The following is a 25192-nucleotide window of genomic DNA, read 5'->3' as shown; positions in this document are numbered from 1 at the left end:
AGTATGAGAATATAAAAATAACTGTTGTCATCAATATATGAAATAGCCGCGTGGTTAAGGTGACTGCATACTCGGTGACATCACTCTGGAGGCACAAGGTGAGATGGATCGAAGCAGAAAAAATGGAGCAGTGCTGGTGGCTGGCTGTTGGCAGACGCGCGGAGGTCCTGAAACATACACACGATGTGATGGTCAACCTGAGGTTCATGATGCAAGAGGTTACACACATAGAGACACATTGCGGACGATGCATGCTGAACCCAAAAATCTTCCCAAAAACAACCACAACATGCAAAAAAACAACAACAAAAATGGAAAAAATGTAAAAAAAAGCGGAAAAAAGGAGAAACAAGAGGGGAAGGGGGAAGGAGGGAAAGAAGGGGGGGGGGGGTTGGAGAGGCCAAAAAAAACCCCTAAGTCCCAGACAAATTTTTCTCTTTTCTGTTCAGCGTTGAAACTTTTTTATGTTTTTTAGTGTTCCCTCACATCAATTCCGAAAGCCAACACTCGAATGAAATGAAGTCCACACTGAAATTTTCAGAACGAGAAAAAATTACTGGGACTTTCTTAAAAATTTTAAACATGCCCTAATAAAATTTTCTCGTTATGAAATTTTCAATATGGGTCTCATTCATTCGAATGTTGGCTTTAGGATGATATAGCATGCAAAATTAATTCGTCAGTCTTAATCGAAATGGTTTCAGAAAATTTGGACTTAAAAAAAAAAAAAATGTATTAATCGATGAGATAAAATAATGTTAATCGAATAAAAATTGTTGATATGACTTGATAAAACATGTGAAACCTTTTCAATTAATCAAGATAAAAACAAATGTAGTGACTTGAACGTATTGAAAGTATTGGAAAAAGTTATAAAAGAAATTCGAAAAAAACTTGTAAAATGAAATATTAAAAAATATTCAAAAACTTTAAAATCAAAAACTTCAAAACTGTTAAAAAGCTCATTGATATCCTTTAGAAATTGAGTTAAATATGAATCAAATAATAAACTTGTATACAAAATTATGTTTTGTCTAATCATTCAAGTGAACTCTTCGAAACTTTGATTGTATGATCAAAGTTGTTTTTTAGCAATAAAAGAGCAAAAACCTATAATTTATCTACTATTTAGCTTTTAAAAGCTGCATTTAATTGACAACTTGAAAAGTCATATTGAGTATTTGAAATATTTTGATCAAAACCAACAATCGGGTTATCCATAAATAAGAATGTTCATGCAGTCAACATCGCTACAGGGAAAACACATGATTCTTGATACTGGAAATGCAATTTTAAAAATTGTTTCCGTAGAATAATGAATAAGAGGTTTTATAAGAAAAAGATTTTTGTAACAAAGTAAATTTGTAATTTGTAACAAAATACCATCAATTTAGGAGTTACATAAGGAGGGGTGCTAAAGCCACCCTTCAACGTACAAGTAATCAATGCATTCAAAAAGCTGTATTGGTTAACTAATAATTTGGTAACAAAAATTTAGTATAAATAATAATTCTGAATTCCACACAAAATCTGCTATTTATAGAATAAAGGAATTTCTGATTGACTATGGAATTGTAATAACATAAATTACTGTCAATGTAATTGACACATACGAGAAGTACAAACTTTATTGTTTTATATTGATTTAGAACATGTATAAAAGGCACTTGTATAAAGAAAATAAAAAAAAAAACTGAATCAGCATGTTTTCCCCATAACAAATTAAATAAAAACATAGTTTTTTATACATATGTCTGCCAAATTAATTCAAAATCTTCTATTTGCATAATAGTTGTAGTTGAATAAACAAAAGATAAATTGTATTTTATGTAGTGATGTGCCAAGTCGAATCAAGTGATTCGAATCATTCGAATCAAGCCTTTAACGACTTGATTCGAATCAGATTTTACATGATTCGAATCAACTCGCATCAAGCCGCAAAATATTTACTGTGATAAAATATGTATTAACACAAATTTTATATAAATATAAAATTTTTCATAAATATAAATATAAAAAAATGTTTTGATTTAATTCAATATTATAATAATATAAAAAATAAATATCATAAATATAAAAAATAAATAATGAATTAAATCATGCGAGCCACCCGACTTTATTATGCTTAAATGTATCAGACAACTCCAATCGTCTTTGTGTGACTTTAACCGCATTCATCGACTAACTATATCATCCGACTTCATATGACTCAAACCGAATCAAGCGGCGATATGAGTTGTTCCGACTTCATATGAGCCAACTCGAATCAAGCGGCGTTATGAGTTGTTCCGACTTCAATTCTGATTCGAATCATCCCGACTTCAAGCCGTTCGAGCGATATGAGTTAACCGTATGGGCGATACAATGCGTCGTCGTTCTTGCGTGTTTATTTATTTTACCGAGAGCTGAGAGCGATTTTGTTCGTGAAATATCAATACCCAATTTTGATAATAATTAAGTGTTTTAGATTTTAAATGTTATCAGAATGAACCACTCGAAATTATGAAACGAGTTTCGGGAATCTTTCAATATAATTCTCTTTTGAAACAATTACTAAACACCAGAAAGTCAGTAAATAATATGTTAAATTCTGATTATGTAAGTAATGGCAAATTCACATTAATGAAATTAACTTTCAGCTCTCAGTTTAGATGCGATCCTTTACTGATTCCATAGTAAAATAAACAATCGACCCATGATTCCAAATATTATTTTATATGCTTTTGTGATGCACAATTGTTTGGTAATCTATTATTGTAAATTAATTTGAAGATATGTTTTAGCCGTCCTCAAAATTACATCATTTTTAATAATTTTCAGAATATACTTTTTGATAGTGATTTATGTTTACAATTTCTACTTTGTCGGTTATATTGGTTAAACTGACAATTTTGATTATAAATTTGGATCACTTTTACTAAATTAATACATCCATGATTTTTTTTTTTTGTCTATATATATACTTGATTCGAGTTGATTCGAATCATGATTCGAATCAGGTTTTTTTCTGATTCGAATCATTCGAATCGGGAATTTTTCGAGTCGGCACATCACTAATTTTATGTATTAAAAATTAATGAAGTATACATAATTAAAAAAAACTATATAGACTCAAATATTTTAATATAAACAATATTTTCAGCAGATATATGTATACAACTATATTAATAATGCACATGCCAGAAAATATTCCACTAAAGTATACATAGGCTGCTTTATAAATGATATCGGATAACAAAGGGATAAGTTCTCAAAGCACTTTTCAATTAATTTTATTTAATATGAAAAACAAGCATAAAATATACCTATTATTGAGAAATATTATTATTATAAGCATAAAAAGTAGCATGTAATACAAACTCCGTCATTAATTGTAAACCACTTTCAGAAAATAAATTATGAGTGAAATCTCTTTATTTATTGCTACTGAAATTATAGTTTCACTAAAGATGACTTAATATATTGTGTTGAAGTAAAGATTTTCAAAATTATTTGACTGCTTTAAATTCAAAGTTAAGAAAAACTTAATGCATATATAAATATTGAACTGTAATAACAATTCGAATCATTATTTTGTTTAATAATTACAAAACACGTTGCAAGTTATATGAAGGTTACGCGGTCATCATTAGTGCTTCCTGTTAGATTTTGTAAATAGGTTGTGAACAAGAAATTAGTATATAAGATTTAGACAAAAGTTAGACAGGCAGTCAAACCTGGAGTAAAATTCAGTAAAATGTAGTCTTTGCTCATATGATAACCAAAGGGTTATCAACAAATATTGATTGTAAAAATAGTGAATAATAAAAGTATCATTCAAAGAAGAATTGTGTTTACGAATTACTATCAAACCGCTGTTCGTCCTAAAGGCCTTTCACACTACCAGTGGACTCTGGAGAGTCCACATCACAAATATAATATTTCAACAACTATTCAATTGTTCACAGCTCGGGTCCAGCCTACCATTACAATTCCTGGTCGTACTGATAATCCAGATCATACATCCAAAGACATTACCAACAGCCAGGACAGTTTACAGTTAATATATATATATATATATATATATATATATATATATATACATATATATATATATATATATATAAAAGTTAAATATTGAATATTTGAAATAATATAAGTACATTAGATGTAGTACGATAAATGCCTCTATATATCAGAAATATATTTCTGGACTCACTTTGTAAAAAACATGCTTTGCACTTACATTGTAAGATATCCTCTACAGCAGATCCCAGAACACTAACTCATTTCACGAACCACCTCTGGTGTAACTGCCATAAATCTCAAGTACTCGACACAAAATCACTATTTTATAACCACTACATAACTTTAGTCTTTTACAAGTCTATTTGATCTGTTGCAATTGTCCGAGTAAAGTCTTTACATAATACACGACATATGACTTATATTAGAGACTTTCGTGAACTTAAAATTCGATAATAACAGATATGTGGTAGAAGTACGCAAGTATAACCTACAAAAGCACATACATAAATTATACTGTTGATAATTGCATGTATATAATAAAAGGATACATTGGCGCTGTAAATAAATTGTTTAATTACAAAAAATTGATTCAAAATGGAGACCCTGAAAGAGATACTTATCAAACTATTCAAGGTACACCTAGGCACTTCCAAACATACCCATTTTTTTGGCTGTTAATTAACGTTTCAAGATAAATTTATTATATCAAATTGATCTACTAAATTAATTACACGTTTTGATGCATGAATTAATTAAAACTAATCAAAGATTTAATTAAAAAGTCTTAATTAACGCGAGGACATGTTAATTTACGAAAATTTCTTTGACAATTGAGGCGACTGAACTTTGCAACATGTGTCAAAATGTCTGTGGTCACTTGTACAATTTAAAGCGCGAAATTCAAATAGAAATTTAAAACATTGAATTTTACCTATTTGAAGATATACTGTAAAAGGCAAAGTCGTTTTCAATTATGTGGAATAAATCCACTCGGAATAGTTTGCATCACTCATAAATTAATTTATTTTTTATTGATTAAGTCAATAATTTATACATATCGGTAAGTTCATGCATAGATAAAAGAAGAGTATGGGTTCATGTAACTTGCCTCAAGGCAAAATACCAAAACCAACTAGTTTATTTTTTTAAACAACTTCATATGAACATTTGAACTTGTTTCAGATTTATTTACTTTAGAAAGACTATATGACATATAAAATTAATATATCGATTGTTGAAATGATTCTACTTTTGATGTTGTGCCATTTATTTTGATGTGTTAATACTACTTGAAATATATAAATAATGGTTATGATAAATTAATTAAAGAAATTATAGAATTTGACGTTTTTAATTAAATAGTAATAATTAAAATCAAATTAATTTTTGATAAAAAATTAAGGAAAGTGTTGATCAAAAAAGATCAATTACTAAATAATTGACAACTATATATAAATGATGAATATATGAAACCCTGGCAATATAACACTGATCTGACCAGGGTATGATGAACACGGGGTATTCTAATCATAGATAAAAGAAGAGTATTCTAATATTGTCTAATCTGACTTTCCTCTGATAAGTTATCAATCAGATAATGATGAAAGTGAAAAACAACTTGGGGGTCATTCATTTCGTGAAAGAATTTGGGGAAAAAAAAATTTCAAAAAAAACTTGAAAAAAAAATTGAAAATAAAAGCTTCGGTAGAATCCTCATGAAGCCAGACCGAAGTTCTAATACCCGAAAACATAATAATATTAACGAACATATATTTCAATGAATATAAATATTCACATTTGATAAATCAGTAAGAAAATTTCATATTATAACTTACTATCAGGATAGTCCATGGTTTTTCATTCAAATCAAAACATCCACATTATCTACTCATTTCAATCTTGTTAAAAAGTCATGGACTTTTTATATACATTATATCTTACATTCACTCAATTCAAGCATGTTAAAATGTTTGACGAAGAAAAAAAATTTAAAATTGAAAAAAAAATCTTTTTCAGAAATGTTTTTTTGTAACTTATATAACTACCCCAACTAATATTGCAAAATATTGATTAAAAATGAATGTAGTTAAAGGGTTTAATATATAAAAGTACAGTACGTAATTAAAAAAATTACTGATTTTTAATCACATATTATGGGATATAATTTCTTTATTGCAGATCTTATAAATCTTCATTTGTAATAACAAGTTTAGAATCCATATGAATAATTACATAAACACTGTTGTCAATTACATGAAAAATGATTTATTGTGGAACTTGTGAATACACAATCAAGCTGCTGATAACACACGATTTAAAAGATCAGTTGGCTGGAGGTTCAGCATGTTTAAAATTAGATTACCACTCCTCACGGATCTGAATGTACTTGGCAGAAAATGAATGCTTAAGAATTTTGATGATTATTAGTTAATAAGAGTTAAGGATGGCAGACGATGTAATGAACTAATACTATAATGCATTATTCACTAAATTTCACTAAATGTTTATATTAATAAGTTTAAAAAGTGTGAAGTTATCTCAGTAGATTAGGTATCATGTATATTTAAACTGGCAGTGTTTATGTTGATTTATATTTCAATTTGATTGTATATTTACTATAATATAATATTATCTAGTATATTTTTGTTATTATTGTATTATTACAAAACATAATACGATTGTAATACAAAATTTAGTTTCAAATACCCGGTTACTAAAATTCATTAACTTTCATTTCAAATTTTGCGCCATTAATTTGAATGCCAAAAGCAGCGCCATCACGTCTGAGCGGTGGATCCCTTAAGTATTCCTTCTGAAAGTGAAAATCGGTAGAGAGAAACGTTATGCTTATTTATCTATGGAAACGTGAATATATCATATTCTAGTATTGTCTAGGGCCAAAATTAATTGATGTTTGATGTTTCATGCAAAGTGTAAATTAACAGACGCACATAATATTATTCTTTTATTTGTGCCTAATACCTAAACGTTATATTCATTTGAAGAATATGGACTTAACTCAGGACAGTGAGGTGCCTAAGAGGAATGTAATCAAAACTTTGGCAGATTTGCAACGATTAAAACTTGAAAAATTGATGAAGAATCCTGTACGTTCTTGTTATTCGATATGCCTAATAAAATAACTGCATGATTGTAATTTTTTTTTTTTTTTTTTTTAAGAAATACTTGATATGATAGCTGCTTCCTTCGATTTGTTATTTAATCAAGTGTAAGCTCTTGATATGCAGTCATGTTGTCAAGGCCTACAAAATGATTACACGATTTTCTAGCATCTAACTAATCATTTCAATATTCTTAGGAAAAACCTGTAATCATACCAGAGCCTATCAAAAGTAAAAATATCCCTTCAGTTCCTGACTTTGTACGCAATGTTATGGGTTCTAGTGCAGGTGCAGGATCAGGAGAATTTCATGTATATCGTCACCTCAGGAGAAAAGAATATGCCAGACAAAAATATATACAGGAAAAAGGACAAAAGGTGTTAATAGCTTTATTTTATTTAATTTAAAAATAGTGGAAATAATTTTATTCAAGTTAAAATGATTAACTCATTTTAACTTTAACAAATATTTGCAACAGTATTATTTAATCTTAATTTGTTAACTAATTTCTATTTCAGGAAAAGTTAGAAGAAGAATATCATAATAAAATAGAAATGAATAAAAAAGAAGCAGAAGAGAGAACAGCTAAAAAACGCGTGAAACGATTGAAAAAAAAAGCAAAAAACAAGATTAAGAAAGTGAAAATTGACAGTAAAACCGAAAGTGATAAAAATGTACCGGACAGTGATAATTCAAATGATGAAAGTGATACTTCAAATGAAGAAACAAAATAAGAATAAACATAATAAAGCAGATAAAAAAATATATTAATTTAATAATATATAATAGTAACATATAAAGAATACATTGATTTAACAATTGATAATCATATTCACATAACACATAATTATAAGCTATCGTAATTTTTAGAAAATAAGTTGACTTTAAATATAAATACACAAATTTTCATATTTTTAAGAACACAATTATGTTCAAGAACTTCACATATCAAGATACTACCTCAGCTTTACAGCATAATTGTGGATCTTCTATATCTTTTTTACTTTGGATTAATTTTAGCTCAATATATTTCATGTTGGAAGTATCACCTCCTGACAATAAAAAAAACATATCAGTGAATGTATAGAGCACTAAGGAACTATAAATGTGTAGAAGTGGCAAATTTGCCCCAAAAGATATGTCTTTTTTTAGTGGTTTTCTCTTTCACGCTATCGTTATTTACCAAATATGAAATTTATTATGATGAAATGCAAGCTATAAGATTGAAGTTTCATTAACTAGTAAATAGAAAATGGCATGAATATATAGTTCAAAATAAGATATTGCACATACCAGCTAAGTTTGAATATTCTAGAGTTCGTTTTAGTACTGCCTGAAGAGTGCCAGCTGACTTTTCGAGGGATAGTTTGAAATCTCTTGTTTTTTGTGAATGTGCCAAAAATAATGCTGCAAATAAATCTCCTACTCCTGTAAATGAGGCATTAATTTTAGGAATCTTCAGTACCACTCGTGTTCTTTTCCCATCTAAAACAAAGCAAGATATGAAGAATAAAGTAATATTAAAAGAACAAACTATGTATAAAACTTAGGTCTTCTTTTAAAGCTTTATATTTACAATTACCTTCATTTTGACTGCCCAACATAAGTATAATGTCTTTATCCCCTAGATCGCTGCTTGAAACAACAACTGTATGCACATGACGGCTATGAAACCATTCTGTGCATTTCCATGCATCGTCAATGTTATGAATTTTGCAACCAGTGAGCAACTCCACCTTAAAACAAATACTATTTTTTACTATAATTACAAAATATCAAATCTATGGCAAATGATAAAATTTTTAGACAAGATTTTGTTTTTCTAGCCATATTTATAAACTAAATTATATCAAAGATAGAAATGGGGTAAATATTGCTTTAAAATTGCAAAAAATGGCATGAATGGAATTTTATTACAAATTAGATATGATTCTAAAATATATTCAACAAGTAACGAAGAATATATATCGATACCGTTTATAAATATTACCTCAAATTGATTTGGAGTAACAATATCAGCCAATGGAATAATTAATTCTCTATAAATTGGTAATAATGATTCTGGAACATACATTTTTCCATTATCACCTAACACTGGATCGCAAACTAAAATATAAAAAATATGATTATAATCATGCTGTACAGCAGTATATTAAAAGTCTTACCGTATGTCAATTTTGGATTTTTTTCTCTCAATTCCTTAACGACGTTTGCAATTGTTTTAAGAAAATCTGGATTAGCTACATAACCCGTTAATAAGTGACTGTAGACATTGATACCATTCAATGCTAACCCTTCTGCCAGCTCTCCTAAAATAGTTGTTTAACATTTTTAAATTTAATATGTATATCCCAATTAAATTAGTTACAATATTGATTAAAACTTCATATCGTTTCCGTTTATTCAGCATATAAAGTGTACAATTCTTTATTAAACTATAAATTTCTCGAACAAACTACAAATTTATTTAATAAATAATGCATGTTAATTTGATGTCCATTACCTAATTCCTTGTCCGTTAGAACTTGCCCTCGTACATGTTTATATCCAGTATGATTAGAAAACTGCACGGAATTGATAGTATCCACTTCAAATCCTAATACCTAAAGTTCAGATACAATTAGTTTTCTGCCACTATTAAGAGTAAAGTCATATATATATATATATATATATATATATATATATATTTACATTTATATATTAATTTGTAATTTTTACTTACAATTAAATTGTAAGTATTTTAACAATACTTACTTGCAGAGGAAAAGTGGCACTTTTATTTCCAACATATCCTGACACTACATGACTCTGAATAGACAAAACTCTCGACAAATCTGTGCACATTTTAAAATAATATATAGATAAATAAAAATTGCAATTTAAAATAGAATAAGTTAAAAATTTATTGTAGGTTAAGTTGTGTCAAAAAATCAATACAAAGCAAGTTGACAATTTTCCTGACACACGTGCTGTCTGAACGAGAAGTCAATTTCAAATAAGATTCACAGCGATGGAACGAATTAATGAAAGAATTAAACATTATATTGGTATAAGCAGGGCCGGTCCTGCCTTGAATGCAATGCATGCAACAAATGCGGGCGCACGCCTTAGGGGGCGCCAAAACGAAATTTGGATATAAAATTTATAATACAGTTTTTTCAATATCATTAAAAAAAAATATAAATTCTTTGCATCTTTTACTAATTTTGGACAATATTTTTTAAACTTTAAAACAACAATCTAATACACGATGGAAAAGTAAAGATGAATACATACAATTTGGCTCTTGCTATATCAATTAGGAGAGTATACGATGCAATTTTAGATATTTTAAATAATGAAAAATTAAATTAAAACTAGTGGGGTGTATGGCATCGTGCCTTAAGGAAAATTGCTGGAACTTCCGGTACCGTAACGAAATGTTCGAGGAATACTGAATGTTTTTAAATAGATTATATTAATATTGTAACATTATCTAATATTTATAAGAATTATATAAACTGAATTGCAAAGTTGAAATTATTTGTTTAAAGTATATTAGAACTATAGCCAGAATTAAAAATAAAATCTGAATTAATTTCGATATACAAAAAAAATTTTTTTTTGAAAAAAAAATGTTGAAATATTTTTTTCTCAAAATCAATTATTTTGTTAAGACACGCAGAAAGTTTTTTGAATCACTTAAATCGGACGCTTAGTTCTCTCAAAAACTTGTCATTTTTTACATATTTAGCTCCGTATCTTCGAAAAGGCTGGGCCTGCCTTTGCCAAAAACTAATCAGCCCTTTTCCCTATCAATAGGAATCGAATGTTTTTTGAACCATTCAAATGGGTTGATCCGTGCGCCCGAAAACGTGACTGGAAATTTGTATCCATACATACATACACACACACACACATACACACACATCAATTTTTTCTGAGGTATGCCAAAATGTTCAGAAACCTTCAAAACGTCGAGAAATGTAAAAATTTTCAATTTCGATTTTCGGCCCATTACAATAACTTACCCTTCGGGAAGTTAATAATTTAACAAAGTACCAATGTTAACATTGATACTTTGTTAAATTATTAACTTCGCGAATTATGTTTGATAACGAGAGGCTTTTTTTTCTTGCTTTGATTAGTTCAATAGAATAAAACACATACAATCCCCAAAATGTTTCACAACCCAAAAATTAATATTACACATGCGTTAAAATTAAATGAAAATTTAAAAATATTCTTGCAAGTAATTATGAACATACTGAAATTTTTGGATGTCCGAAAAAGTTTGGATTGAAAATAAAAATTTCAAAATAGTTTTTTAGCGCGAGAACTATAGAAGGCACTAGTATTTGAATACGAGCACCCGCAAATCGCCTTGATCTTCTAAATAATTTAAAGTGAGCTAATTATATATATATATATATATATATATATATTTATATATATATACGTATATATATACAGGACCGAGGATTACCGTGATTTTTTGTGATTTGTCATGATTTTTTGTTAAACCCCCCTCTACCTAAAAGCCTCACGTGATTAATGGACGAAAATTTTATATTTTAATATTATATTGTTAATAATATATATATGTATATATATATATATATATATATATATATATATATATATTATTGACAATATTGTTCAATTATTTATGCATATGATTCTCAAATTCTTATTTTAATTATAATTACTTAACTAATTCTTCTAAATTTTTATTTCAAGAAATATAATTTACGCATTGTGCATCAAAACATTTCTTTTAAATTATGAAGTTTGTAATATTTTATTTCAAAAATGTCGATTTTTTTAAAATTCTTTGAATATTTGGATTTTTGTATATTATTTTAATATGTAATGCCTAATAAATTTTCTGCAATCTAATTTTTGGATTATTGAATGATTTTTAAACATCTGAACTTCAGACCAACTTTTTTCTAGAAAAATGTTTAATTAAAAAATGTAAATTTATTCGACGTTACGAGGACGTGGGATATCCCTTTTTTCAGAATTAATATTTAATAAAAAAAAAATTACCTTGTTTGGTGTGGATTGTTAATATATATATATATATATATATATATATATATATATATATATATTTGATTTTTGAGAACTAAGAATTTTTTTAACTCTTCTGAAAAAAATATTTTTTTATATATTTTGAATATTTTGGACTTTTTTGCAAAACAATCGCGCGGCGTAGCTATTTTAGAGACGAAATATCGAAGCTTAAATAAATTAATCGTATGACTCAAATTTTGTCTCATTGGATTCAGAGTGACTTGAAACATTGAGAAAACATAATTAGCAAATTGTTTTTTTTTGCGAAAACAAACTTCACCTTCTGGAAGTTTGGTATTTGAAAACTATTTATATAATTGATAAAATAAAGGATAAATAGGCTCTTATAAATTGTTCAAATTTATCCATGATTCTCAAATTCTCATTTGAATTATAATTCGTTTAAAGACTTAAATTTTATAATTTATAAATAGCGATTCATTACTAAATATCAATAATATTATATATTTTATATCACACACCTTTTATATGCTTCAAGAAATGAATATACTTGAACATGAAATTTTGAATATCGTTTTTAAAAAAAATGACTTTTTAAAAATATTTATGTAAAAATGACGTTTGAAGTTTTTAAACAAAATACTACATAAAATTATTGTATGTACAATAATAATTATTATAGTCAATAATGAATTTAATCCAAAGACCTTATGATACACATGTGAACCCTATCTCAATTAAATTGTGGGGAAAATCTATATGTTTTATGTATTTCAAAATAAAATCTAAATATTCTTCATCGGATGAAACCAAAAAATTGGTTAAACTCAAAACACACAAAAGTATCATATATAAATCTAATATAATCGTCACAAAGAATGTGATGGTTATATGAATGGTTAACCGATGGGTTGCCTTTCGTTAAACCTATATAATTCTTTATCAACAGACATATATACTGATATATATATATATATATATATATATATATATATATATATATATATATCAGTATTAAAATTGAGAATCGATCAGGCCTGAGTGGCACTGTACGACCAAAATAAATATTTGACTTAAAACAACAATGAATAAAATTAGTACCAATGTTTACTTAGTCTATAGGGTTGGATTTTTCAAATAGGAGAGGTATGTTTTGTACTTTCTGATTATTTCAATTGGTGTATGTGTTTAGACAAACTACTGATATTTGTATAAGGAATGTTTTTGGTTTTATATATATGTTGACTTCAATAACCAGCGGCCATTTCATTACGCTTTTATTGTAATTCGATCTGATTTTCAATCGTAACTATTCTTGTATAAATATTTACTTTGGCGTAAGGTAATGCATTGTTTATTGGTTTATTATCTAACAATAAGAAAAAATCTATATTGAAGTGAAGAAGCGTTAACATATTGCTATGGAAAAAATAATTAACATTATTTTGAATTATTAGTACTGGCTTCTCTAATTGATACATATAGTATGCACTATGCAGCATAAATTAATGACAAATTTGAAAATGTGGTTCTAAACAAATTAAAATAAGACATGAATTTTTGTTTGATATTTTTAAAGCAATCGTCTTAATGCTAATATAAAATAAAATTCTATTATTACAATTCAAATAAGTAACTAATAAGACAAATTTATGTATCAAAACTATCAATCATTTAATTACAACCGCAATCAAATATGTATGTAATTAAGCCTTATCTAATCAGTTGAGAATATTGGCAAGTGTTTTAAATAAGTAAATCGAATGCATGTGTCTCCAACTTAACATTTTTCAAAATAATTATGATTCAATGTTAAACATATTCTACATTTAATTCTTTTTCACACATCGTCGATCATCGGCAAAGCAGAAGATAATATCAATTCAATTTTCTCCTTTATAGGATAAGTATCACTTGCAATGTGTGGCCAGAAATATAGTGGCAAACAGGGTTAAAAATTGATACAAAGAATTACCTTTTATTTTATTAAAATATAAATATTTTTAATAATAAAAAGGTTGCTTCCATAGTAGGTATTAGTATTTTTCAAACCATCTAAAATTTTTAAATTTTTATTTATCATATTATTATATTCGAGTTCGAAATAAAACTAAGTAAATTAATAATAAAATGGTTGCTACCCTAGTAGGTATTAGTATTTTTCAAACTACCTAAAATTTTTAAATTTATTATTTATCATATTATTATATTCGAGTTCGAAATAAAACTAAGTAAATTAATAATAAAATGGTTGCTACCCTAGTAGGTATTAGTATTTTTCAAACTACCTAAAATTTTTAAATTTATTATTTATCATATTATTATATTCGAGTTCGAAATAAAACTAAGTAAATTAATAATAAAATGGTTGCTACCCTAGTAGGTATTAGTACTTTTCAAACTAGCTAAAACTTTTAAAATTAATATTTACCATATTATTATATTCGAGTTCGAAATAAAATTAAGTAAAATATTTTTTTTCATTTTTATTTATTATTTAATAGACAATCAGAAGACAATGTTTTTATTAGCCTATGTGATAAGTTATATTTGGCGTTTAGAGGTCTCTTCCATTGAAGAGATCCTCTGAAGTAATAAAATATGAATTATTAAATTGAAAAATAACTAACATTTAAAAATACAGATTTAAAAAATTCACTTGAGAGTGCTTGATTTATGGTTTTCATTATTTAAAATGCGTAACTATTTATGTTTGCGTCAATATTGAATAACATACATTAGTACAACAAAAATTATTCTATTCCAATATGATAATATATCTGTAAGCAATAAATTCTATAGTAACCATGTAATTAATGAAATATCACACAAAATTACTTGATAACATTATCAGTTAGACAAATCAGACACGAGAGATTATATATGTACATAATATATAATAATAAATAATAATGACGCTAATAAATAATTATAATACGATATGTTTTGTTTTCAAAAATGTATCGTCATAATTCTGTGTAAATTAAATCTATGAAACAAAAATAACAAAATAATATTGAACTAAGATTTTAAACTTATTATTTTTTATTTTAAAATTTGTAAACACAATTTAAAATTATAGACGCATTTTTTTCTTAAATTTTAATTAATTTTCCAAAACGCAAATAAAACCATTATTATGTTTTTAAATTCTCGTTTTTTATCTCTTCCGTGAATTAGTGGTCAGGGCTATGGGCTTCCATAATATACATATAGATGCAGATTTGATACCTGCCTTAGGCAGCCTGATGTCAAGCAGCCGTCACATAGGTTTTCACTTGGGAATATAAATAGCTCAGTCATTATAGTAAGTTCACCCCGGAATTCGAGGGACCCAGCTGTAAGTCTGTAAATACTTGTATATTGACACCTAAAAGTTGTCTCAAAACCTACATATGTTTCGTACACTCTATGTAGGTTTTGAGACAACTTTTAGGTGTCAATATACAAGTATTTACAGACTTAGAGCTGGGTATCTGGAATTCCGAAATTTTTACCTAATTTAAGCTTAAATGACTGGACTAGATATTTTTATGTGACAACAGCGTTTCTGGACATTGTTGTATCAAGAAATAATTTATGATTCAATACGAAAACTATAATAATAATTTCATCACATGGAGATGAGGCAATATTTTAAGTTGCCATCTACAAAAGGACACTTCATTAGATAATTAGCACAGCAGATATTGGGACTCGCTACGTTCTGACTGTTATTTGTATTGAAAATAATGGTAGTAAGCAGCTGAACTCAATGACAAATTGTTAATGAATATTTCATATTTAGAGCTCAAGCTTCTCTCATGTTGTAACGGTAACCCATTACTATACTATCTATAATTGATTTAATAATAATCCTATTTAGTTAATTAGAAGCAGCAACTCTCGGTAAAAACGATGTTAATTTGAAAATATATTTTAGTCTGTTATCAGCATTTTCAAGCAGTAGTAGATATCACTAATGCTTGATGTACGGTAGGCAATAAAGCAATTTTTTTCATTTGTTCAATAATATTTTTAAAAACATTATTTATAGAAGAAAATGTGTTGTGGCAACACTAGTTGGCCATGAGTCTTAAGTTGGCTTTGAGATGTAAAAAAATCATAATCCTTAGAATACACATATATGTATAGATATATGTATATAGAAGGAATAAAAGGAATGGGAAGGAGAAGAATGCAGACGATTGACGACTTAGGCGAGAAGAGAAAATACAGGGAACTGAAAGCCGAAGCACAAGATCAAGAAGCATGGAAACAGAAGTTTGGAAAGGAAAATACATGAAATAAAAAATGGGGATAGGGAATAGTGGAAATGGGATGAAGGGCAAGGAAATCATTTGTTGTGGTGGCTCTCACACCATGGACCTGCCTTCGGGTAGACTACCATTTATTATTATTATATGTATATACTTAACTCTTTGGGGACGGGTGTCCACCTGAGTGGACAAACATAACCTGAGACACAGGTTATTTTATAAACAATGACTCAGTCTGCATCGAAACGTTGAATAAATTACATATAGAAGTGATAAACAGTGTTGTATTTTGAAAATAATTTTAAGTTAGTTTAGTAGTATTTTTAGCCTTTTTCTTTGCTATGTAGTCTTTTTTTAAATATTAAAAACGACCGAGCGCTTTTAAATATGGTAAATTTTGTGACTTAAGCAATAGTGAAGATGAGTTTCAAATAGACATTTCATACTGACTTTTCATATAAATATACTGACTAATCAGTGGCATTTTCTGAATGCAAGAGAAAAAAAAGGGATTGTATTGCGAACAACATTTTATTGTAAAACATGTCAAAATCAACCAGCTATGCATTTTGGAATTTGTTTTGAACGTCACCATTTTTTATAAGATGATCAAAAATAAATTAATATTATAAATGTATGTCTTTCAATGACGAAATTTTTATCAAACAATTTGCATAACATATACAATGAAATACAGCCGGTACAGTAGATTGTTTTGAAATCGGTGCCGTCCCGTGAGTGTTAATGTGTATTTTGTTTACATTCATCACAAAGCAAAAATTTAGAAAAATTTTATTTAGAAAAATAGAATATTAAATTTGAAAGTTGAACATATACCACCGCTTTCCCGTATATTTTCTCCCATTTCATAGAAGGGGTGCAAGCAACACTGAATGCACTTCTGGGCAGGCATTCTTCTAGTTTCAGCGTACTGGTAGTAAATATAAAAGCGAAGTAGAAAGAGATGCGGAAAACGGGGTCCAGGCCATGAATAACAAATCGTATTGGCACCGCATCTGTCATGGCCCGAGGTCATATAACCCTGCTCCCCGGCTGTTAGTTGAGCCCCGACGGCGGAGGGGAATGGGTAGACCCATTGGTCGAGATAATGCTGGTTCTTCGATATTTGATCTGGGTTATAAGTTTAATTTATGATGACTAAAAACCGATTTTGATAAAAAAAAATTCTTATGTGCGGTTGTGATTTGTCATGATAGTTCTTCTTCGACGTGACTAAACTTTGGCCTATCTGCATTTTATTTATGTTACTATTATAAAATTTGATCTAATACTGATGATATTCTAAATCAAAACAAGTAATTGTAAATTTAAATACAATTTTTTTTAAGTACCCAAAGCATTTATCTAAAAACATGTTTAAGAATTTAATTAAATCATTCAGAATATATGCTTCTTAACATATATGTACCACAAACGGGTCCCAATATAAGAATTGAATTCTTGTTTTCAGAACTAAAAGGATATTTCATTATTTCTACAAGAAAACATTTATATTTCTAAAGTTATTTATAAAAAGTATAAAATAGTTTTAAGTTGAATTGAGTAGTTTAGTTTCAAATACAGATTCTCAAAGAATAATATATTATTGTTTAGATAATTGCAAAATTAGAATTTTTAAGCAGGGACAAAATGACTTCATATAAAAAATATGTGTTTTGTTAAGTTATCTTATATATAAAAATGAATAGCAAAATGTGTTGGTAAGCGCATAACTTAACAACGCCTGAACCAATTTGGCCAATTATTTTTTTAAAATGTTCTTTGAAGTCCAAGGATGATTCTTATGGCGAGAAAAAATCTAATAATTTGCCGGGAAAACCTTAAAAACAGCCTTTTTCTTTTTCACATACAAACGTTTTCTAACTAAAACGTAGAATCAATTTGAACTTTATTGCTATTATATAAAGTTCATATTAAATTACAAGCACTGTATATTCCTCCTAAACTATTAATCGGATTTTGATAAAGCTTTCTGAAGTTTGTTAAGGAAATGTGATTATAAAGTACTGGGATGTATGTGCAATATTGTAGAAATAAATGCAAAAAACGACATGTCATTGTTTGCATTGAAAACAAATGAAAACTATCATCTGCCAAAAATTTTAATTTGCTTATGAACCTAGACAATGTTGGAATATGTATACTAAATTTATGATTATGAATAAGAAAAATGAAATGTCTACATTATTACTGCCAAAATGAAGTACCAGTTTAAAAGACTTCAATTTCTAATATAGTGTGGGAATTGAGACTCATCATTTTATTTAAAGCAGTTCTACATTTAAATCGCTCATATTATAAATGTATATGCATTTTGGCGTAAAGAGTAATTTTAAAAAACAATAATTATTATTTTTAGGTATACGGTAAATATTAGTATATTTATTAAAAAGTTGTAGACATGGTTACAGGATAACGTCTGTCGGGTCATCTAGTTTGTTATGAATATTCAATATTTTTGTTAATATTGATTTCATTGACGTAAATTTCTAATAGGTTCTTAAGTTAGTTCTTCGGAGAACAAAATCTTTAACTTTACAGAAAATTCAAAACATCTAAAGAACCAGGATGAAGAACTGTAAAATAATGTAATGCGTAATTTTGAAGTTGATATCAATGTTTAACTACCGTAACGAAATTTTTGAACAGATAGACGCTAAAAATAGAAAAGCAAAACTATTTTATCTTTTTTGAAACGATTGCAAATGATTTTATTTCAATTATCTAAAAACCGGTTAATGGTTCAACTTATAGCAAATTATTTTGATAAAAAGATTGCGAACTAAACTACTTTATGCAATTAATAATATTAGTACATGTCTTTTTTATGTATTTGTTGGTTCATATAATAAAAAAAACTAACCGAATCCAAATGTTTTGCGAATCAGTTTCACTGCAAAAATTGCAAATCTGTTTACGCGATTTAAAAAAAATGTTTATTTATAGATATCTGGCATACATCATTTGATTTTGATTTATCTGCAACGATGATAAAATAAACATCGTTCCTAAAATAAACTGAAATTTTACTAACTATAATGACATTCAATTGTTCTAAAGTCAAATCATCAAAACCTAACATAAAGATCATGAATGATCTTTAACAGTTGTTTTAGAGATCTTTAATCTCTTAATTTTAATGTGATCATTTGATCATTTTCATTTAATTTTAATCGTATAAAAAGGCATAAAAATTGGTTTTAAAAAATGCATGAGTTAAATAGAAATTTACAAAAGACTAAGTATTAGAAAAGAAACTAAGTACAAATAACAAACATTTATTAATGTAGAACATCTTGTTAATGTTTTATAGATTGGACAACTATACAAGAAACAACGGTTGTAAAAATATATTTTCCTACTGATATCATGATGCCATAGACACGTGTGACAAAGTTAAACAATGATATTGCAATATGTAAATTACCATGGAGAATAATACTTTTATTATACCTTATATAATATTTTATTTTACCTATGATTATATAGAAACAGCATATTCAAATGTGCATAGAGACAAAAGATTAAAGGAATTGATAAATAAAGTAATCTTGTGACTTATAATAATTTATCATAATTTTAAAGAAATTACAAGAATTAAAAGAAAAAAAATTGGGTAGTAAAGAATATAAGTTTGTCTTTGCAAATTGTAAACAAAAAAACTATAAAAATTCAATGTCAGGTGTGGGGTTCGAACCCACGCTCCCTCTCGGGAACCAGAGCTTAAATCTGGCGCCTTAGACCGCTCGGCCAACCTGACTCGTGCTGAATTGACCGTAAATCCTCGTTACTTTTGAGTCGGAACATGTACCATGTGATTTTTTAATTTGAAAATTTGCTTTATTTGACTTAAATACATACATTGATTTTCACATAAAGGTACAAATTGTATACCACCTATTCTGGGAATATCATTATACTATCATAATATAATTTTGTTTGCATATACAATATTATATTATGATAGTATAATGATATTCCCAGAATAGATGTGTACAATTTGTATCTTTATGTAAAAATCAATGTATGTATTTAAGTCAAATAAAGCAAATTTTCAAATTAAAAAAAAATCCATGTTCCCACTGTAGCATGTGATAAATTTTGTATGTGTGGATATATTAAGTCAAAAAAAAAAATTACATGCTACATGTTCCGAATGTAGCATGTGATAAATTTGTATGTGTGGATATTTTAAGTCATTCTGAATCGTTTAACTAAAATTAGAAAAAGTATGTGTATGTAAGCCAAAATTTTGGCATTGTTCGACGTTATTTCAAAAAAAAATTTAATTTAAAACCAGTTTTATGGAGATGGAATGGAATTCGATAAGGACGGTTCTTGACGAGTTTTGCTCGACGATCGGCCAAGCCGTTTTTAAGATCAGCAATAAAATTTGAAAGTCATCATATACAATTCTTGTAAACGCACAGTAAAATGATTTATATCCTCGTCAGCAAAAATATACAGAAATCATCTCTTAGAGGTTTCAAGCAAATAAAAATATCTCTACTCTATAACTGTAAATGAATTCTAACGTGTTAATTTATCAATTCATTAATTATGTGAATAAGTGCTATGATTCTTGATACATACTAAAAATATTTATGTTTTCGGTAGCGATAAAATTAATCTGTGTTAATTAAAATATTTTATTGATTTTTATTAAGCACACCTGTACAGCGATATAATTCAATAACAAAATGTACAGTATCTAATGTTCATAACAATATGTACAGTATCTATCCTATAGAACAAATGAAATTAAAATTTTTAATTTTTATCTTAATTTTAAAAGTTAGAACCTTCTTATTTTTCGCTTTTCATATATTTTTAAATAAATATTCAATAACAGTAATAAATTATTTATAAAATATTGCAAAAATGTATAAAAATATTCAACTAGCAGAGCATGGTTTCGATCCACGGACCTCTGGGTTATGGGCCCAGCACGCTTCCACTGCGCCACTCTGCTTACGTTAGCAATTTTCTAAATCGCCCATGTAAGCAGAACGTTCAATATAATATACTTTTTGCTTGAGGTGATTTTATATGAATTTGAATTATATTTATTTTAATTAAGGTTGTTGCTAGTATTTTTATTCATAATTTTATCAAAATAGATTAGATTAAATTTAGACAAAGTCATGAAAATCATCAAAAAATAATAAATACATAAATTTTATATTTAATAAAATGTTACATAATAATATTAATTTTGATATTAATTTTTCATGATATTATTTAAATATAGAGTTTTGGGTTCTTTCTAACTTTTTTCGAAATATCTGGTATTTTGTTTGACTGCGCATATTTTTCATTTCATTCAGTTCATGATGTATAATTTTTTTATACTCTTATTTACAACTGTCCAGATAAGGACATTTAGTAAATTTGTGAAATTTACATTTGTGAGCCGTAAAAGGGACATTGTATACTATAGTGACTAGGGTTTATACAAAACCGACATTTCAGAAAACTTATTTTCGCATTTTAATTTTACTAAAAAACCGGTTTTAGAAAATAAATTTTGCTCGAATATTCTGTAATTTATCCGCAAATGTAATGTGATTTAGAGCAGTATTTGACTAAACAATTTTATTTTAATTTTAATTAGTAGAAAAAAAATAATAGTTTATCTTGGTTTAATAACTTTGAAAATAATTATTCGTTATTCATGCATCATTTTCACATATAAGAATGAAAATATTTTTGTGATAGTGAAAGAAAAGTTTTCGAATAAATAAAAATACATTTTTAAATAAAAAAATTCATTAAATTAAAAAAATAAATAAAAAAATTAATTATTATAATATGTTGATACATACTTAATTATTAATATCAATTTTAGTTTCAAAAACAATTAAGCTAAACTCGAGTATTGCATGTTTCGAGCAATTTTAATTAATTAATTTTAAACATTCTATTGTTTTTTTTTGTTTAATAAAATATGATTGCAGAAAACTGAGAACGACTATCAAATGCTACTGAGACGTGTCTTTTGTTTACTCACAAAATTACCTGAAATAGAAAATACTCTCATACTTACGACCAAATTATGCTTAATGTTTTTGGAGCCTGATATAATAATCTAAGTTTTTTGTTTTTTTTTTGTGGCTTCTGGAGTATAAAACTTTTTTTTTTAAGTTTGAGTAGAGGAAGTTACTTCTTCAAGAAGAAGTCACACTCATTTAAATTAATATATACACTGGTATAAAAATCTAAATTAATATATACAAAACCTTTCTGGGAACCATTGCAGACTAATAAGATATCAAATGCTACTGAACAGATATGATTTCAAGAATCAAAATGCTTTCATCTATGAAAGTCGGTTTCACTGTATAAATGGAAAATGACAAGTATAGCCAAATATAAAAGATATTTGGCTATACTTGTCATTTTCCATTTATACAGTGAAACCGACTTTTTTCACTAAAAAAACGGTTTTCGAATTCCATAATTTTCGCCAAAAAACGGTTTTTAAAAACGGTTTTTGTAAACCGACAAACCCTAATAGTGACATGTTTTACAACTCAATAGTTGTTTTTCCATTCGTTATAAATAATATTAATAATATTTAATGATAATATTATAAACTTAATTATTTTTATAAATGTTATGAATTTAGCAAATATAAACAACTGCTTTGTATAAAATTCTATGAAGTAAATATTAATTAATTACAAACTTCTCATGCTAAATAGTTTATCTCTGCCATATTTATTTCTATGAAATACAACAGAAGGTACATCACACATTCTATTTAAAACTGAAGATAACACTTATCAAATAGCACGATACTTATATCAATAGCCTTACTTATTGTTATATAACCTTGCACGTGACTTGTGACTGGGGTATAACGCTTGTACAAACACTTAAAACGTATTATTCTAGTATTAACCACATTTAACCCCATTCATTTTCGCTAATAACATAATTCGAAATCTATGTAGTGCACGTTTTTCAAATTACGCGCCTCATATCGGTTTCCGACATGCGTCCTGGTTTCCTTCGGAAAGTGGCGACACGCGGCCTGCACGCTCCTACGAAGGCGCGAACGATCATATGATAGTTGGCGTGTGCCGTCGTTGTCCTTCGCCAATTTGAATAAGGTCCATTTGTTATTTTAGGAGGTTAAAAATACAGACACATTCGTTCGAGTGCAAAGGGCAACACTTTAAGGTATGGTCTAGTAGAGAAAGTTGTTAATTAAAAAAATAATGAGGATATCTCGTGGGATAAAAAATATAAAGAATTTTCACACATTGGATAAAATAATAATCTACATACATGTTAGCATGAATTGTAATCCTTTTAAAAATGAGATTATAAATAAATTAATTATTTAACGAAATCAATAAATCAGTATAAAATTTACAAGTGACCAAAAATATAACCGAAGAGCAGTGCAAGATATAACTCGAAAATAATGTATATAACTTACGTATATCGATTAAATGTTGAAAAACATTAGAATCAAAGCAATAAGATTGTACAATGGTTTTGTTTAGTAAATAATCAAATCTGTTCATGAATAGAACTTCCTGCTGTTGCATTATGCAAAAAATCAGCATGGAATGGTAAGAACCCATTCTAGAAGTAAAAGTTAACAATCACGAATACTCAAAATTTGATTTCATGTATAGATCTTTTGATTCAGAGGTCCGGATTCGATACCCACTTCGCCAGCGTGTTGTCAGACAGTAGTGACAACGGTTTTTACTTGGAAATATAGATAGCAATATGTTTTCAAGTGAAAATAGCCCTTAATCCGGCATTGCTACACCAATAAAGGTCAGTCCTATGAGATAAATTCTAATAATAAAATCATCAAATATGGATGGATTAACCATCTAAAAACACGAAGTATGGAGAAGTTTCAGGCAACAGCTCATAGGACGTAAGGTTAATTGCTGTTAAGATATGAGATTAAAAAAAATTATAGATCTTACTCTGGTTTAGTAGAAAAATGATTAATGATTAATAAAGAAAAATGATAAAAACAGGTTGTATCAAAATTATGATATATTTTTTTAATATAATAATACAAGCGATACTACAAACAACGTTCTATGGATTAAAACTGGTTTAGAATCCATGCACCGATCTCGTTCATATAGCAAGTAATTGGTTTTTTTTTTTTTTAATTATGTTAAATTTAAAAATGAATATATTAATGTAGTTATGTGCCATTTCAGTAACACCTTTCCTTTTCCGAATGGCACAGAAACTATAAAAATATGAAATACATCTGTTATGTGGCGTGTTTATATTTATTGGTTATTACGGAAGGACACGGCCACAGCCACAGCCATAATCCGAGACAAATTCCAAACGTTTCCCCCAATTATAGGATTTAATGTAATACAAATAATATTTGAAATGCCACAGATTACTTTGTGCCCGTGGTATTAAAATTGATATAGGTTCCCTTTAGCTAACAGAAATACCAAAACTGCTGCTAACTACAGCTTTTATATAACAAAAAATAACTAGCTAGTTCTACTTAAAACAATTTACTCGATTAAATTTTATAGAAAGATCTAGTTCGAGTTTAATTACATTCATATCCAGATATTAACTCTCAAAAGTTTGTTCATACATAAATTCCCTAAAAACGGCTAGAAATAATTTTAGTAGTATTTCAAAGAAGTCATGTAATATATTATAATTAAGAGTGATAATAAGTTATTTATATTTTTAAATCAGATATCACAGTCGATAAATCTAAATTTTTGTTGATAATTCCAATCAATCACA

The 25192-nt window shown here is 27.5% G+C and overlaps 2 protein-coding genes and 1 non-coding gene across 3 annotated transcripts; 1 reads left to right on the top strand and 2 right to left on the bottom strand.

Moving 5' to 3' along the window:
• The first annotated feature begins 6854 nt into the window (after positions 1–6854).
• Positions 6855–7879, top strand: LOC113369913 (PRKR-interacting protein 1 homolog). Its single transcript, XM_026610531.1, has 3 exons — positions 6855–7115; positions 7328–7507; positions 7649–7879. Exons 1-3 carry the CDS (start codon positions 7017–7019, stop codon positions 7862–7864), a joined length of 495 nt encoding a protein of 164 aa, XP_026466316.1. The 5' UTR covers positions 6855–7016; the 3' UTR covers positions 7865–7879.
• LOC113369912 (pyridoxal kinase-like) lies at positions 7880–10108 on the bottom strand. The gene is made up of 7 exons (XM_026610530.1): positions 9885–10108; positions 9634–9733; positions 9296–9439; positions 9121–9236; positions 8713–8866; positions 8424–8615; positions 7880–8182 (listed from the first exon to the last, which is right to left on the bottom strand). Exons 1-7 carry the CDS (start codon positions 9972–9974, stop codon positions 8079–8081), a joined length of 900 nt encoding a protein of 299 aa, XP_026466315.1. The 5' UTR covers positions 9975–10108; the 3' UTR covers positions 7880–8078.
• A 9997-nt stretch (positions 10109–20105) lies between these two features.
• Trnal-uaa lies at positions 20106–20189 on the bottom strand. Its single transcript has one exon. It is a non-coding gene; the product is annotated as a tRNA-Leu (tRNA).
• Between the last annotated feature and the right edge of the window lie 5003 nt (positions 20190–25192).

This window comes from Ctenocephalides felis, unplaced genomic scaffold (assembly GCF_003426905.1).
Source record: "Ctenocephalides felis isolate EL2017-DRISC unplaced genomic scaffold, ASM342690v1 CF-g0.4_SCAFFOLD_01492, whole genome shotgun sequence".
Lineage (NCBI taxonomy): Eukaryota > Metazoa > Arthropoda > Insecta > Siphonaptera > Pulicidae > Ctenocephalides > Ctenocephalides felis.
This window is presented reverse-complemented; position numbering and strand designations above follow the sequence as displayed.